At 36.4% G+C, this 18382-nt stretch overlaps 2 protein-coding genes across 3 annotated transcripts; one reads left to right on the forward strand and one right to left on the reverse strand.

The window, feature by feature from the left end:
* Positions 1-135: 135 nt before the first annotated feature.
* On the reverse strand, positions 136-13361 carry LOC135683444 (uncharacterized). Its single transcript, XM_065198692.2, has 8 exons — positions 13049-13361; positions 11640-11832; positions 8966-9782; positions 6235-6425; positions 5701-5877; positions 4686-5033; positions 3594-3682; positions 136-2818 (listed from the first exon to the last, which is right to left on the reverse strand). The coding sequence occupies exons 1-8, from the start codon at positions 13291-13293 to the stop codon at positions 2431-2433; spliced, it is 2448 nt and encodes an 815-aa protein (XP_065054764.2). The 5' UTR covers positions 13294-13361; the 3' UTR covers positions 136-2430.
* A 43-nt stretch (positions 13362-13404) lies between these two features.
* On the forward strand, positions 13405-18053 carry LOC135683446 (2-oxoglutarate and iron-dependent oxygenase domain-containing protein 2). Of its 2 annotated transcripts, XM_065198693.2 has the most exons (7): positions 13405-13552; positions 14470-14523; positions 15056-15166; positions 15634-15733; positions 16053-16177; positions 16727-16984; positions 17585-18053. In XM_065198693.2, exons 1-7 carry the CDS (start codon positions 13430-13432, stop codon positions 17837-17839), a joined length of 1026 nt encoding a protein of 341 aa, XP_065054765.2. In that variant the 5' UTR covers positions 13405-13429; the 3' UTR covers positions 17840-18053. The 2 variants fall into 2 exon arrangements, with proteins under 2 accessions (XP_065054765.2, XP_065054766.2); XM_065198694.2 differs by lacking the exon at positions 14470-14523 and having other exon boundaries at positions 13415-13552.
* Positions 18054-18382: the final 329 nt, after the last annotated feature.

Consider the following 18382-nt stretch of genomic DNA (forward strand, 5'->3'; position numbering starts at 1 on the left):
ACAATTTTTCTTTGTAATTTTTCCTAGGGGACGGCAGCTGCTCGTTACACCACTAATAAAACTATTTGGCACAATGATAACAGCCTTGATGGAGCTGTACCAAGGACATACCATTCTACTAGCTCGCAAAGTAATAGCTAGCGTTGGCCCCTATAACTGAAAGCTGCCCCAGACTTTTAAGGCTAGATTCGCCACTGTCAATGAATTCACACGCTCTTGAATAGAGTTGTCAAGTGATGACGTCTAAAAATCTATTTTTAGAATAATTGAAATTTGACCAAATGAGCACAAGCTCTGGCCCTATCAAACCTCTGTAATTTGGCTTAGCCGAAATTGTCCAAGTTTAAATCATGAAAGTAAAGGCCACTAATCATTTTAAGCCTTTGGAGCATTCTGGTAAATGACCGGAAGTTACGCTTCTGGGAGCGAAGTGAGTAAAATACAATTACACATCAATGTGATTTGACCTATAAGCAAATCGTTATATATGGTAATTCTTTTCGATTGGTCCAACTTGTTTGTGAAGGTGGATGGTGCATCTTATGATACAAGTACGAAGTTTGGTACAAACACACGATTCGATAAGATGCTTATCAAGTTTTGAAAACGCCTCAAAAGCAATTTGTACCCAGTCCTCCATCGGGCATTGTACTTTAAATATACTAGCTTGAGTGTTGTACAATATAATAGAATAAAACTAGGAATTTAAGTAAAATTATACTTACTATCAATTACAGCAAGGCTAAGCAAAACTGGTAACTAGCAAGTTGTAATTACAATTATTAATGTCTTACCTGAATTTTCTTTGAAATACACATGTTGAGGCATTGCCGATTTCTATTTCAACACCTCAATTCTTGAGGCATTTGTCAAGAGAAAAAGATCAAACATCAATTGGTGAAAAAACACTAACTATTGCGAATGTATCTTGTATAGTAGAGATAAGGGTAGAGAGCAGAAGGTTGTTTGAAGCGAGGACCAAAACATGACAGATGAATACGTTCCTAAAGTCGGTATAGGATGCAAGTTACGGGGCTGTAAAGGGTGTCACAAGGGGTGTAGAGCCCCTTGTTAATGTCGAAAATTGGCAAATTACTACGATTGCTCGTCTTTTTCGCAACATTTGTGCAAGAACCACCCTCGTTATTTTGATAGCACTACATCACTCGGTTTCACCCCCCAAAACGATGAAACCGTAGCCGGTTTGAAACGATGTAATGCTGCAGATATGTCGATATTTTTCTCCAGCAGTTCTTCCATTTTTCGCTCAATCAAATTCCCGAAAATATCTTTCTATTTGCTTAATATTCTTTCTATAATGGGTGAAAAATCCTTCTGGTTTCCCTGTTGCTAGATTTTTATGGATTAATAACCTTCATCCGTTATTTTCGCTTTCAACTTACTCAAGAAATTGTTCCTGGCGTTGCCTTGAACAAACAAGCTTTATCAAGCTAATTTCTTTCGTCTAGTTTCCAAACTTTCCCTTGTTTGTTTCGAAACTTTTCGAAGCTTCCGAGGCGTTTAGAATTGGTGAGCAGTTTCAAATGTGACGCCATATAAATACATTTTTATAACTTTTCATTTTGCACCACATTACTTAATAGAACACCGCGAATTATATCTAAGTATGCAATATCAGTTAGATACGTTACAAATCGGGCGAGCGATGGCCAACAAATAATAATAGGTTTGCTACACCTTTCTGCTGTTTTGGCATGGGTCATCACATTTAGAACAGAGACAAAATTACAATAATTTGACGGGGACAGAGCCAAAGTTGCCATATCTTAGCCAGTTTTAAACACATTTAACTGATTTCACACATTTAGAGATCTTTGAGTAACCCAAATCAAAATGTGTAAAAACAGTTATATAAAAACATCATAACTGAACTTGCCAAGTCGGTTTACTGGAAAAAGTTTGCATAAACCGTGAAGCTCTTTCTCTGTTATTGACAGGCACCGCGGAGCGTTGAGAAAAGTGGGGGTCTAAAAAAGGGGGGCTAAACCGTATAAAAAGAGGCTTTACTTAATATTTGGCATTTTTTGCAAAAATTGAAGGGGGGGGGGCTAAAGCGGTACCTGATTGACCCTTTCACTGATTGATAACGCCATATTCTAATTTTTGAATCAGAAAACTCATCACAATTTCTTAGAAAATCTTCTTAATTCCTTCTAATTCACAAATGGTCCCCCTTTCCTTCCAATCAGCCAAAATTTCTGAAGAAAAGAAGAATCCATCAAAGTGGAAGCACTGTTCTCCGGCTTCTGGAACTATATCTTCTCCATGCTTGTAAAGCCGGTTCATTCTTGAAAACTCGGTACATTATAGAGAATTGATCACTTGAGGACCAATATCGAGGCGGTTACACATTTGGGCCCCTCCTAACGGAAAACGATTTTACCGGGCCTTCTACTACAGTTGCTCAACTTATAAGTTTGCATAACAAAACGACTTGTGTATTTGTAAATCCCGTTGATTTGAGTACATTTTGTCACAATCCGGGCAAGAGTACACATCAGCGGGTTCATAGCTATCTCCCAAAGTCCTTTGCTGTGCTGAACCTCTCTTTCCTATCGTTGCTTGCCCTTTGGCAACAACAGCTACGTCAGACCATTTCGATTGGCTGTGGTTGCTACTTCCACGTGACTTGTGACCACCACTGGCTGATGACGATGTGTATGTCTGTCTCTTTTCGTTCAGCTTGCTGGTGGCAGTTCTTGGCTGTGAAGGAGGCTTGGGACTGCTTGGTTCGATTGCAACCCACTCTGTGGAATAGCTTGAACTAACCGGCTCGAATGCTGTTTTCGCAGAGAGCCTGAGAGAACAAATTGAACGCATAAATAAGGAACATTCCGTATTGTTGAATAATTTTCACAGATAAGAATACAGGCAATCGAAAAATCTTCATAGGAACAAGCGGTATACAGGGACTCAATTTTTCCTTTCCACTTTGAACTGAAATCAGCATCTTTGTGTAGTACAAAAATATTGCTCTGTCTTCAGTCATGAAAATTGCATAAACTGTTCGCCTCGTTTGCATACCAAATTGCAAACGTTCTCTGTGATAATTTTACAACATTTTTAAATAGGGTGAATTGTGCCAGAGCTGCTTTGTTAAACTGACCTTAAACCAGGGTAGTGCCATGTCCCATGTCCCACCTTTGCTACTGTAAACACTAACTTAGGTCTTCCTGATTTACTTCTGGATGATTGCCATTTTTCAATAACTTACCAACTCCAAATATGCTAATAATAATAGATCAATGTTCCCATAAATTAGCTTCTCCGGCGTAATGTAACCTTCCAGAGTAGGGAATGAAGGGTCATAAGAAAAAGATGAAGAGAAATCTAGATGCCATTTCACCTACCGATAGAAGATTTTTCCCACCAACTAACGATATTGTGGACAAACTGAAGATTTACCGATAAATTCATGAAAAATTTCGGGATGTCACATCCCCTACACCTTTCTCCTAGCTATGCCGCTGTATGCCGTTAAAGACCCGACTATGAGAATCTCTAACTTATTATGAGAAAACTACTAGAACGGCCTTCGAAATGAACGCAGCTGGTTTTGATTTGATACATACCGGGTCCTTGACGAGGATGCGTGATTTGCCTTGTCAGTCTCGATGTGAGGTATTTCTCCATTCTCCCAAAGAGGCACTCTATCTTTAGGCTGATAAAAACGAAAAGTAAAACTGAGTTATTGTGAAACATGAACTTTAGCAAGTTTTACATCTTACAACAATCTATATGCTAAATTTGTCAGTCTAAATGTAGCAAGTTAAATTAAGCAAAATTAACATAATGTCCCGAAATATATTTTAGTCAAGTTAAGTTCACTAAACGAAAAAAGACGGCAGTTGATGTTAAACAGGCCAAGTATATTACGTTGACTCTCGTACTAAAGTGACGCACAGTTGTACAACGGAAAAAAATTGTCTTGAAAGTTACGGAAAAATTATTGCAAAAACAAGCAAGATAGTTTAAGATCAAAACAGAAAATTCAAATACCCAGTTAAAAGGAAGACCGTTATGACGGCGTCTATGACGTCATTTATTTGATGATCAAGAAAATCAAAACATGGTATTAATAGGTATAAACCCTTTGTTTCGCCACTCCTTTTCGCCACTTAAACAACATCATTGCACCATACTTTCCATTAGCAAATTCAATATTGCATAGAGAGAAATTTATGATGAGGAAGTGCGGTGTCGTTAATCGAACAATGTTAGGTATGTATGGTAACAAAAGATGTATGGTAACGGAAAATTCCCAGGCATAAGATCCAGCAAATAATTGGCAGTTTTTAGTGAGTATCTATCGGTAATGGTAGTCTTTATAACCAGGTTATAGATTTAACAGTTTGAGACAGAAATGTTGAAGGCTCAGTGGCGAGCACCTGGGGGCCGCCCCCCCCAATACTTTAGAGGACAATGGTCTTTTATTCCAAAACAATGTGAAATGTGACGTCATCTTATTAAAACAATAGGCTTGCCCCCTCCCCAATATTTGACCAAGTGTCCGCCCCTGCCCTTTTCAGAAAAAAGTAGAAGTTTAAAGATATATGTAAGCACGCTGCACTAAATCGGCGTATTTGCCGACCCACAATGCAATTTTTTGAAAGTCTGACTCCATTTCTATAATTCGATAGAATAATTGAGAGGAGCGCACTCACAATTTCCTTTGGAAGTTCAGCGCGACATTGTTCATATTTCGCTAAAGAATTTCTGAGTGAGTTATTCTGCTCCTCCAGCACTGCAATTCTTATTGTATTTGCTTTGATTTGCTTTGACATCTCATCTTTTAAAGACAATTCTGTCATCGTCTTTGTAGCAATGATATCTTCAACGCTACTAGAAACATCCCTTCCGGAGCTATGACCAATAACTGGGAATTCACTCAACAAAGTAAGATGTTTTCTGGCACCCTGAATCTCCTCTTCTAAAACAGCTACTTTTTCCTGAAGATTTTTCACTTCAATTTCCAGTTCTTCCTTTTGCTTTTCCTTTTGATTGACAAGAACCTGAGGGGTTCAAAAATAGCATTGCTGGGTCGTGCGAATTTGAGGTTCTATCAAGTAACAAAGGCCCGGGCTAATGGAGATATTAATTTAGCAAACTAAAGCTAATTTTCGTGAATTACCAAAGTGAACAAGTAGGAAATAGACCACAAAAGTTTACTTTGACCCACTTCTGGAAAGAAAACGTAGATAAATCTTCGCAATTAACATTCAATGTTCTAATTTGTGGTAAATGTCAGACAAAGGACGCTTCTATAGTGCCATTTAACTCTTCAAAGCAACTCGCCTTATTTTTAAAAGAGACATGGAACAGGAGGATCAAATCTTGCTTGAAACGGGTCAAGGAAAATAAGAGGATAGCGACTGGTTGCAACACAGCCAATCAGGTTTCCCATCTTAGGAGTTGGCTATTAAACAGCCAATCAGCCTTTTGTCCTTAGCAATCAGTTATTGCACATCCAATCAGCTCTGCCCTATATCCTCTTGTTCAGTTTCATTCGATAATCAGATACGAACCTGGTGATTTTTATGAATATTGGAATTTCATGCCCTGGGAAATGTGCAAAGAAAAGAAGAAAATGTACCAATGTCAAAACATGTTTAGGATGTTTTCAAATTTTGATACGAAAAACCAAACTGGCTGTTTATTTTGAAGAATAATCTTTCTTACTTGAAGTTCGCTTGTCGTTTTAGCAGCCATTTCATTCTCTTGCTTATTCGCTTCACACTCCTTTATGAGCTCCTCCCGCTCCTCTTCCATCTCCGCGAGCTTGTTTTGTAAATCTTCACATTCTTGGTCCAGCTGATTCGCCCGTTCAAGAAGAGAGTCTTGTTTCGCTTGAATTGCCTGCAAAAAACATGAGATATGAAACTTAACTCCTTACTAGCTTGGACAAATAACCTTGGAATGGGGAGGGAAAAGTTAAGGTAGTAAAAGCTCTTTTGTCTACACAAGCCATGATATCTTGGTCTAACGTAAACAGATCCCAGGCCTAAATGAAATGAAACAGGGCAGATGCACTATCGTTGCAGTCGTGACTTAAAGAGTGCTTGAGTAAATTGATAGAAAATTTACTTACTTAAAATCAGCTTTATCAATAAACGTGATTAGAGCTACCATATTAGTTCGATAGAAATCTGCCATCTTTCCTCAAATTTCACCTAAAAATGGAAGAATTGCGAGCAAGCGCCATTTATTTTTCACCTTGTTATGCTTTGTCAAAGCCTTGTTTTCTGTTTGTGTCTTGCCCATTTCAACTTCTGTCTCGCACAGTTTTTCATGGACTTTAGTCAGTTCATCTTTTATCGAATGAAATTCCTGTTCGATGTCCAACAATCGTTTTTTCTCCGATGTCTCTTGCTTGAGTTCACCTGAGATCTTTGCATTTTCTTTCTCTGCAACATAGAAGTAAATAAAAATCTAAAGAGAAGAAAAATAGTATGAAAACTATACTCAAAGCAGTGAAAAAAGGTGGTAGCCTTACTCTGCAACGTTGAATAATGATCAACTGGAGAAAGAAATGCAGTTAAAAGTAGCCAATAGAAACAAATTTGTCAACATTCCTAATTTTGCTTCAATCAATCACTGCTCTCGAGCCAAGTAAAAAATGTGCCTGTAAGTAAAATAGGGGTGCAACATATGGTCAGATGTTGATAAATTGCGAATCTTCTTTTCTACTGAGTTCCACTCAGTACTGTTACACCAACTTAAATTAATGCCACCGAGTTTTTTCTTACCAAAATTTTCAAACGCTTGAAAACTTTTGTTTTTCACCAATGGAATTTCAAAAAACATTTTGCTTGATATTATTTTAGTTTTACTTTACATCCAATACATATCAATTTCCAGTTTATGGTTTTTCTTCGTCATCAACAAATAAGATATCCAGCTCATCCGTACTATTTTTCCTTTCGCCCTCTACATCCAAGAAATTTTAGATCCACATGGGCTGAAGTAATACTTCTACTGGCTCTTTATAATTTCCACCAATCATTTCTTTCTAACGTTCCAGCGGTTCTAGTTGGACACCGCAATTTTCAACTCACGCTCGATCAGAATTTCTAATCCCCTTATTGTGATTGCCGATCAAAAATGTTGCGAACTGTAAACGCTTTCAGTAAATATTCATTCATGGGTTTTAAAAAACAAAATAAAAAAGAACAACACACGACTCTTATTTGCACGTCTTTTTTATTTCATCTTTTATAACCCATGGATGAATATTTACTGAAAGCGTCTTATTCAATTTGGGTTAGTACAAGCAGTCTTACAGTAAATCCTCGAATAAGCCCCCGGGGGCTTATTTGCAAAATTATTTTTAGGTGGGGGCTTATTCGAGGGGGGCTTATTCGAGCATGGGGCTTATTCGAGCATGGGGCTTATTCGAGGATTTGCGGTATTGGTATTATCGATTTTATCAAATAAAGTCATCTTCAGTAAAGAAAGCTTTCCAATACTTTAAACACTTCACTTTAAATTCAGAAGGCTGTTGGTTCTATCTACAACTGTTTTTTCAAGGTGGCTAGCTTTAGCTTTTCATTTTCATCTCGTTAACAAGAGTTGTAAAATCTCGACATAACACGGGCTGTTAGATGTTAGATGTAAAAGATTCTATTTCAATCAGGTTCCTTTGAAAATTTGTGTTGATGCAAATCGTATGAATTTTCTTCAGGGTGAATTCTTTAGAGGTGTACCTTGTAATTTTGCTCTACATGCCAACTCTGCATTTTACTTTCTTTCCCTTACTCCCACAAACGCGTTAGTTGCTAGACGCTATACTCGACACCTTTAGTTTAAAGGAGCGCGAGGGGTGTGTCACTTTTTCAAAGAGGTTTCTAGGAATTTTTCGCAGAATTTTTCGAAGATTTGCCGCAGGTTTACGAGATTTTTGTGAAGTGATATGCCCCTCAAAGGCATATGTTATGTTCGAAAATAGAAAGATCGAATTATTGTGATTGGTCTTTTTCAGCAAGAGGAAATAGAAAGATCGAATAATTGTGAGTGGTGTCTTTTTCAGCAAGAGGAAATAGAAAGAAAGGGACAGATAGACGATGTGATATGCAAACTCGTGCAATTAGAGTAATGATTTTGGGTAAAAAAGACTTACAACTTTATCCTTTGAAATTCTATTTAACCTTTCAATTGATACCAAGAAAGACAGTAAGAAAAAGCATGATTGTAAATTAACAAAAGTGAATAAAATTCGATTCAGAAAAGTGCCTGCAGAAATTCGGAGCATGAACTTTTGTGCCTGGGAGCGCCGCTCGCGCGCTCGCATAGATTAAGGCCGACCTCCACTTGGCCGCGCGTACGGTGCGGCCAAGTCACCAAGTCTTGCAATTTGATTGGATAATCTCCGACGTACGTAGAGCGGCCGCTCTGAGAGTAGAACCAGGTTCTACTTTCAAAGCGTACAAAGTTTGAACGTGACGGGCAAGAATATTGCATCATACCGAGTCACTGGGCATGCGCTGACTTGGCCGCACCGTACGCGCGGCCAAGTGGAGGTCGGCCTTTAATGAGGTCTGCCCTTGACATACCAAACTTTAGTCAGGGGAATGGAATGCCAAGGTGCAGGGGAATGTAATGCCCACTAGCTGAAGCAAGGAGGCATCTTCTCCGAAAATATTGAAAAATAATATGAATTTTAAATATCTAAAAGACTCCTCTTCAGCTGTGGCGTCGCGTGGCCATTCTCGCTGGGGGGGGGGGGTGTATTAGAGATGCAAAACCATATTTTACCGATAGAAATTCTTTTGTTACATTAATATTTTGTTATAAATTTAATTCTACCCACGAGTTTCTGAAAGTTGTATACTCCCCACACACCCCCCTGCAGGCTATGCCCCTGCTCTTTAGTAATGCTCCCTTAGCAAATGGAAATACGTAAACAGAATTTTAATATAAAATTTAATATGGAATGCAAGAGTTATACCTAATTGCATATTCTGCTTCTTTCTGCTCTTGTTTTCACTCTCGAGTTTGTCGTAAAGGCAATCCACTTGCTCTTTATCGGTCTTCAGTTGTTCCAGCTCTTTCTTTAGCTTACTTTCACTTTTCTCGTGTTGATTGGCCAGCACGCTTATCTTCTTATTGAAATTTACTTCCTTTTCGACCAAATCTTTTTCAATATCGATTTTTCCATCACTTAATTCTTTAACTTGCTCTTTGAGTTTCTTGCAGGTTTGTCTTGACTTTTCAAGGTCAGTTCTCAATGGCTCGATTCTACTATATAAATATTCTAAATGTTTGTTTATTCTCTCGATGTCGCGGTTTTGCTCAATGGTCCACCTAGATACGTCTGTTGCAGCCATCAGTGATTTCTTCAACATTTTCTTTTGCTTCGCCAGCGAAGACGGCAGTCCTTGGGATTCGCAAAGCGATATCATGGCAGTACCCACGTCAATGAGATTTTGTTGCATTCGTGCGCACGCTTCGCATGAGACAAACGCCGTATCGAACGTCTGAGTTGCGACGTTTGTCAACATCTTCGAAACGGCGAAATCTTCGATAGCTAGTGTAATCTCCTGTTCTGATGTTGCTCCATTATTGCTGATGAAAGACAAGGACTTGGCATTTTGTTGTGATATACTTGTATCGCTTCTCAACGTCATGGAGCTTTGCGATCTATCCACAGTACTAGCACTTTGTGTACGCATTGACAAAATTGCCTCTCTCATAATTTCGTTATCTTCTTGCAGCTTATTCACTGCATTTTCTACTCGCGAAGCAACCACCCTTTTGTCCTTTGCCTGGCAACAGGATGCAATTTCATTAAAAAATAAAACCACTTTCTGACATATGATCAATAAAACATATAATTCTCACAAACAAGGATTAGTTATTTTAATCCGAAACTTCAACTTTTCAGGAACCTTTTTCGGTCAAAAGAGTAACTTCATAAATGCTAAGCCAGTATGCATCTCTCTAAAATCTTTAAACTTGCAAGCATTGACTGATCAAAACTTTCAAACAAGGTTAAAAAGTACAAGAAAACTTACTTAAAAGTTCGGGTTTGAAGATCTTAGAAAAAGAAATTTATTTTTTTCTTAAAATTCTTAAATAGAAAGCACTTTACAAAACTTTAGGGCAGATTTGGTTAAAAATTCAGAGATGGCATACCCAGATGCAAAGAAAAATAAGAATATATTGTAACTGTTTTATTTCTATGTACTTCTAGACAGACAAAGATGCTTAAGGCACTTAATTTATGCTAAATATATTAAAACAGAAATCTCTGAGAAACATGGCAGTATTCTCAAAAGAAAATTTAATTGTCACAAGTTTATAGCAGGGATTTACTGTTGCAATGAATGTTTCAAGGCTTTTCTTCAAGAAATTTTATTAATTCAGATTGTGGCAAAAAAACCAATGGCAAAGTAATCCTCAAAATAGATTTCTTAAAGATATGTTAATGCAAAAAATATGCCCAGCAACCTATTTTAAAAACTATGGCAATGCCTAATCCAATTATAAAAATAAACATACAGCAACAATAATGGGCGGAAAACCAGATTCTCTAAATAAATAATGTTTCTTACACTCTAGACAAGTCATACAAAACTGCAAATTCACAACTTTGTGAATTGAGCAGGCTTCTTTGTAAAAATAACAACTTTCAACGTTCGAGGGGGCTAGACATGCAAAAGAACAATTGAAAGAAAGATTGTTTTTGAATTGTTTTAAGTACTGTTTTGAAAATAATTGGGTGGTCAACACCCCCCTAGCACCCCACCTCCTGTATTCAGGTCCCGGCACAGTTGTATTTGGCTTAAGTGTCATTGATTTTTAGGTCCAAAAAAATCATCTTTGCAAAAAGGTTCCTATTTTACAATCACCTTAATTTCTACTGGGTGAATTATACAAAATTATCACATTGTCAAATTAGCCTAAGTTTTATTTAAATTTCAGATAGAAAACAAGACAGAACAGAGCAACATCACAGAGATGGAAACACAGGACAATAGTGGAAAGCACCAAATGACAGACATTGCCCATGGATCATCCAACTTGTATCAAAGAACCAAACTAACAGCATAGTTGAGTGTTGGCTAGCCACTCCTTTGTTTATTTTAGTAGACAATGCTCAGATTCAGATTGCTATTTTCTCAATCCTAATAGCAATGCAGAGCCTATTGCTAATGTGAGTAAGGGTATAGTGTTATTAAAAAGCAAAGGGACCCTCGGAATAATTCTCAGAAAATAATATAAGAAGTAGACATTAGGCTACTGTTCTGTTTGAAGAAGGGGGAATGAGCCCCCATGTCTCCCAAGACTTACAAATAGAGACAGGAACTATGGAGGCACATGCTCCCTCTTTTTAGAAAAAAGAGATAAAGTATCTACCTGCAGTATACACAGGTGCCTCATTTTGACTACATGTGCCCCCCTCCAAACTTTTGAAATGTTTCCTAAGTGTTAGGCTCTACACCCCTAGATGTGATTGTGTTAAAGATGGAAAAAATGAATCTAAAATTCAAGGAAAAGGAAAGAAACAGCATCAAACAAATAATGTATTCAGTTCTGCTTAAAGGAATGAATTGATGTTAAAATTCAAATAAAAATGCCACAAAACATAAGATACATATCTCTGGTGCAAAATATAATACCTGTTGTTGCATTTGGAATATCTTGTGGCTTAGGTGAGTGGCTTTATTCCAGAATTTCTTAACAGTAAGCCCCATCGACATTGAGGTACCTGACATTCTGCTTCTGCTCCTATTGGCAGATTCTGGTGCTTTTTCGACAGCAGAACATATTTTATCTAAAAACTGGCTTGCTATTTGCATCAAAAACATGAACCTAAAAGAAGAAGATAAAGTTTCTTTGTAAGGCATTGTTTCATAGTAATATAAATATCTAATTGTAAGTTAATATTTACATGATAACCAAGGGCGGTGCCAGCCACTAAGCTCTGGGGGGGGGGGGGGGGACAGACAAAAAATTTAAGCCACGCCTTTTTAACCTCCAGAAAACGCCCTTTTACCAACAGGGAACACCAATTTTATTTGAAGGGAATGCCTATGACTAACTTTTGTTTGAAAATTGGCAGTTTGAAAATCATAGGATTACATCACAAAAAGTATGATGTCAAAATATTACCTCTCCCCCAACATCTTCTCATCGAATTTAGATCAAATACAAAATCAATTCTGCTGAGAATTGGGGGGACGTGTCCCCCGTGGCACTGCTACTGATAATAACTGTAAGTTATATTGTAATCAGCCATAACATCAGAGATATAATAAAACATATGGTTACCACTTGTAATTACCAATAAACATATGGTTACCACTTGTAATTAACAATAAAAGATATGGTTACCAGTTGTTCAGGACATGAGGCTACAGTACTGTTGACACAATCAGCTTCAGGGCCAAAAGAGTCTCGGAGACACTTCCCAAATATTTCCCCACATATTGTTTTTATAAAGCTAGGATTGATGTTCATTTTTGTTTCATGCAAATGAAACAACAGCTTTAACTGTCATCAACTTTGAATGATTAGTAAAGGAAAGGGATTTTGAATCTACAAATGCAAGGCAAATGATGGCTCATTTAAGACAATTAGGCAGTGTTTTTCAGTGGAATTTCACCCTGGGAAATTGGATAGTCACAGGGTAGCCAGCAGATAAAACAGAAAACTTTTTCTTAACTTTCACTAGAAAAGATCTTTTCTATGCCCATAGTTGGTCTGATGGTTCTACATAAACTTAAAAATTAGCTAACAGATCCCCTTTTTAACTACAGAATAGAATCTCATATCATCTCAGTTAAATTAGCTGCCCTATCCTAGTTACTGATGTTCTGTTATCACATACAAAAATTGATAGCTTTACAGCCAAATATAGATGATTATCAATAACATTATAAATTCATTCTAATCATTGGTAAGACTACGATGAAACTTGAAAACAGGTCTTGTCAATGTAATAATTCCAGAAAACTCTGTTGAAGAATTTAGCATAAAGACAGTCCTGCTTGGTAATAATGTAAAGCAACTTAGAAAGCAAACTTGCCTGTCAATAACAAGTTCAAAGAGGACAATATGTGCAAGCCTGTTGAAGTCATCGTCGTTTGAGTGAGTGTAAGAAGACAGGAGCTCTTTGACATCTAGTTCACCCGAAAGTTTGTCAGGAAACTTCCATGAATATACATGCAAGGGTCCAACTTTCTCAACACCATCCTTAATTGTGACCTGTATATCTTCGATGTCTCGTGCCAAGCTTTCCAAACAGCTTTTACTTCCAAGTAAATGAGCCATGTTGTTGTAAGATTACGTTAAATCGTTTCCAAGGAATTTATCTTTTCAGAATAAACAGTTGGTTGCGCATATGAGGCTGGATGGAAGTGAGATTATGTTTGTAAACAAACAGCCACAACAGCAATAACATAACAATATGGCAGGTTTGAGGGGAAGTTATGTTTGCAGTTGTGCGTTTGAAAGAAACATCTTTTTGAAGAAATTAAAACTCCATGTTGTTTTTAAAGATGAAGAACAGTTTGAAAGGGATTACAAAGAGGTATTTCATTAACTTTAAATGCTGAAAAACTTTGGTGTTGCTCTTATGGACACGGGGGAAGGAGAGTTTTCACATACAAACTAAAATTCTTCAATACCACATCCACACTACACAAATATACAAAACCTATTGCGATTAAGATGTTTATAAGAATTGAAAACTCAAAAGATATCAAGCTCTGCCCTATGCTCTTTAGATCATTGTCATAGCGCAAGATCAACGAAAAAAGAAATGAGAAAAAGTAAGGGAATACTCTGACTTTTAGGCATGACTTTAGGCACCGAATGTGAATGATTTTAATTTTTTGTATGCGTCAAGCGGATGCTTTCTTCTTTAGTATTTAGATCGGTTTATATGAAAATGCAGTAAAACTGTGCTAGTTTGCTGTGAAATCTTGCTGATGTCTTGAGCTCGATCCAAGCCACAACCATATAGATTTGGACTGAAAGCAACTGAAACCACAGGCCAGTTGCCCCTGCACTTCTAGTTTAATGCTACCTTTACAAATGAAAAACTCTGATTATAAATGCATGAAAACCATGAAAAAATTACATTAAAACACTTGGGATAATGCTTACAGCCATGTACACAACAAACTTCCAGTCAGGGTCATACATAATCAAATTTTACATTGTTGAACTTTCATATAGAGAAAGGCCACCCTGAATTAATTTTCTATTAGCTTGTTTTAAAACCTGGCTATTCTGCTTCCATTTTTTGTTCTTTTCTTAAAATTTGATTTAAGCTTTGCAAATGACAATCTGTTTCCATTTTTCAATTGTTTGAATCCAACTTTCTGCCTTTTAATAAATTTTAATGAAAAATGCCAACTTTTTTCACCATTTTGCAAAAAGCAGTCTTCAACTAAATTTTTAAGTTTCCTTTAAATATGGAATTTATTTCAACATTTTGCACAGGAATTTTCACGAAGAGGTATCAGTGAAAACCAATATGCTGAAATTGTTTCTGGGGTATGTAAAAAATATGTATGCATACATATATTCTTGAAAAAACCTGCTAAATATGCATCTAAATGCTGCTGTTGGGCTTCACTCATTTCACTCATCTTATTTCTCTTTTGAAAGTAAAAAACTCTTCAAGTAAATATTCCTTTTCTAAATCTAATCATCATCTTTACTTATATGATGCATTTAATCAAATCCAATGAGATCTGCAGACATACATATAGATATATATATATAGATTTATGTTGATATTCCGCAAAAAGCAGTTGATAGGCTGAAGATTCTGCACGATCAGATGAAACCGGTACCAACAAAGTGTTATTTCTGTGATTAAATCTATATTGCAAGTATATATATATATATACTTTTGAAAGGAGAAATTTTCTCTTTATAAATCAAATTTGAAATTGTGTCAAAAACGTTTTCTTGTTACAAAACAGCAAAATATATTGCAATCAAATGCAACATAAGTAGCATTTGCATTTCAAATTAATAGACTGTTTAGTTTTCTCACTACTCTCACTGATCTGTTTTATAGGTCTATGAAGAAATCAGCAGAAGAAAAGCATCAGGCCCTGATTCGGTAAAGAGGAAAAAGATTATTTCAGAAAGTTATAAACACCTGCATCCACATTTATTGAGGTTGAAGGTAATATATTAATTAATTTCTTCTCTAATTTGTACAAATAATTTATAACTTATTGATTCTTCTTACAGCAACTAATGCAAATATTTGCAAAAATCCTGTCTGTCAAAATAAAACAGGTTTCATATTTTATTTGATGTTTTCTAAAATTGCTAGGTTTCTGAAACGATAACTGGACTTTGAAAGAGTTTTTCTTCACTCTTAGATTCCCTTTAGTAATATTTCCAATAGGCATTGTCACTGAATGGGCAATCTTTATTTTCATGTGGGTGTGTTTCTAACTGACCCACTTTGATCCACAACTGGTATATATTGTATCAATATATTGACATTTTATGATATGAAGAGCGTCCAGCAAAAAGCTTTAGCATCTTTACTCTAAATTCTGTTTATTTTCATGTTAAAGTCTGCTAAATTACAAGAGAAAAAACTTTCTTCTTTCTTTTTTGATCATGAATACTATTTCTTAGGATGAATATTTGGCTGATGATTTTCTTCAGATGGTTACTCTGTCAAAAGACAGATTTGCAACTAAGGAAGCCTTGTTAAGCAAACTTGTAAAAGAAAAAGGTACCTGACGAGTAACTAAACATTTGTTTTATGTTGCCTGTGTAAAGAATAATTGTCTATAAATCACCCCTTTGCCATCTAATGAAACAATCACAGCAAGTTATTTTTACAGTCTGCATAAAACTATTCATTTCTAACTGCAAAACATTTTAATTGTATTGCAAAATTGGCTGTACTTAGCCAGTGCAAAGCTTCTTAATTGATAATGTTTTTTGTATAAGGTAATCGAGCTAAGACTTAATTTTTTGCATGATTCATTTTCAATATTTTAAAAATGTTTTGTCTTGATTTCAATTCTGTACCTTTTCCTCCTTTTCAGCTCCACTAACATACAGCTTTAAGGTTTTCACAGATAGCTTTTGTGACCAGTTTTTGGAAGAGATGGAGAACTTTATTCAGAGTGGATTACCAATTGGTAAACCGAACACCATGAATAACTATGGGGTATGGGGAACCTAAATATTTCTTTTCTTTGATGCTGTGATCATTTTTCCTTATACCGTTTAATGTTTTCATCGTTTTGATGCTGTCATTATTTCCGTGTAATGTATTCTTGAGCATGGCTTCAGATGAAGGGGGCTGGGGGGTCATGCCCCATAATTTTTTTTGCATAACAGTACAGCTTTTCTTAAAATTGTTTATAAAGATTTTGGAATTTTCTCTTGGCATTTGGGTGGTGGAAAACCCCCAAATCCTGTTAAGGGGGTCTTCATTTCCGGAAATAATATATAGGGTAAAAAGCTAAAATTCCCTTTAAATTAGAAACAGATTTTCTAATCAATTGCTGAATAAGTTGACAAATTAATTTTTTTTTATTATTGATCACATCATTTCTTTTTTCTCATTTTATCTTCCTTCAATTACCAAAGTAATACAAGAAATATAAGATCCCTAGCTGCAAATCCCTAACTTCAATCTCTTGGTCATATTGAAAAAAGTTTTGTATGGAATATTTTGAGGCAACAGAAGTTTATTTTTTTTTTGGACCAACAGATTCTTCTATCAGAAATGGGCTTCAAAGAATATTTCTTCGACCTGTTGGTGTTCAATTTCTTGAGCCCGATTGCAAAGATACTTTATCCAGACTGGGTTGGAGATGGACTTGACTCTCATCGTCCGTTTATTGTTGGCTATCAACTAGGGAAAGATGTCGACTTAAGTTATCATTATGATGATGCAGAGATTACGTTGAATATTTCACTGGGAAAAGAGTTTAATGGCGGTGAGCTGTATATTTCAGGGATGAAAGATGTGAGTGTTTTTTGTTGATGTCAAAATTTGTTTTGCAAAAAGCATTTATCTTTCAATTTGCGTAATGTGTTAGTGAAATAATGATATCATAAAGATATACTTTACAAAATTTTCCAGTATTGCCTGAAAATGCCCTTTGGTGTGTTGAGCAAACGGCTTCTAGGTTGTAACTTCGGGTTTCACGCTTAATGCGATCATCAGGCACCTAAACTGGAATCCTGTTATGAATTATCTAAACTTGCAAAATGTTATATAATCTAAAATATAACATAATCTAGAAGTATTTATATTGTTGAGCTTAGAACACCAGTTGAATTATTAAAAATATTACAGAGATCGATAAAAATATTACGATTGATCTATGATCGAATAGAAAACTCAATGCGATGAATGTTTTAAAAGAATTTAACGGAATAGGGGAAAATAGAAAAGAGTAGAAAAGGGTTGATTTTCGGCATAAATAAGGAGACAGTCCAGAGCCCAGCTCTACACTCCCACTCCTTGGGAGATATAATATTTTGTTAAAAGGGATAGTTGTGTTAAGGTAATAGAGTATTTGCAGATCAAAAGATGATATAAATTCTGCTTATTGCGTAACAGGAATTAGACTGGTCAAGCCATTGCTATAAATATGAGCACCGAAAGACACGTGGGTTGTTACATCGCGGCCAGCAAATGCACGGAGCAATGGAAATCGAAGATGGCGAGAGGTACAATTTGGTTATCTGGATGAGATCATCTTCGGTCAGAAACAAATGTTGTCCAATGTGCGATCGGAAGCCTAATTTGGTCGAAGTTGAAGGGGAAGGTGCTGGTTTTACTGTTAACAATGTGGACATCTGCTGTACATCATGACGTCAGAATTCTGAGATCGAGGCCTCTTGACATTTGCTATACCGTCTGACGTAGAAAGTCAAGTCTTACTTATTACATGTCAATGACAAAAGGCCTGTGGGCATGATGAAGACATTCCGAGGTATGATTGTAGGAGGTGTAGGGGCCACGCTGAGCACCCCACTCGTTTTCGAAAGGGTAAAATTCTAACTATTTGTGAACAAAGCTATAAAAAGTTCCTTTGTCTTCCTATACCATAGCTCTTTCTTTGAACAAACAGGCAGTAACTCGGAACCAATAATTTTGTGAATGTTTGCAGCTTCCACTGACTATAATACGAATGCGAGTAGTATAAATGGGACATGAGATCCTAAGGGCTATATTATTTTTTAGGCCCTTTTCACACAAGCCCATTTTCTTTCGAAAGTTGATAAAGGTATACATCCGTTATTGTATTTTGTTCGTTCAAAATGCACTTTCTGAAAAAGGAAAAAAGTGAATTCAACTTTTCATAACCTAAGCAAAAACAAAACGGGTGAAATTGAACGAGCGATTTGCTGCCTG

Source organism: Rhopilema esculentum, chromosome 7, assembly GCF_057945365.1.
Source record: "Rhopilema esculentum isolate cy_ngs chromosome 7, ASM5794536v1, whole genome shotgun sequence".
Taxonomy (NCBI): Eukaryota; Metazoa; Cnidaria; class Scyphozoa; order Rhizostomeae; family Rhizostomatidae; genus Rhopilema; species Rhopilema esculentum.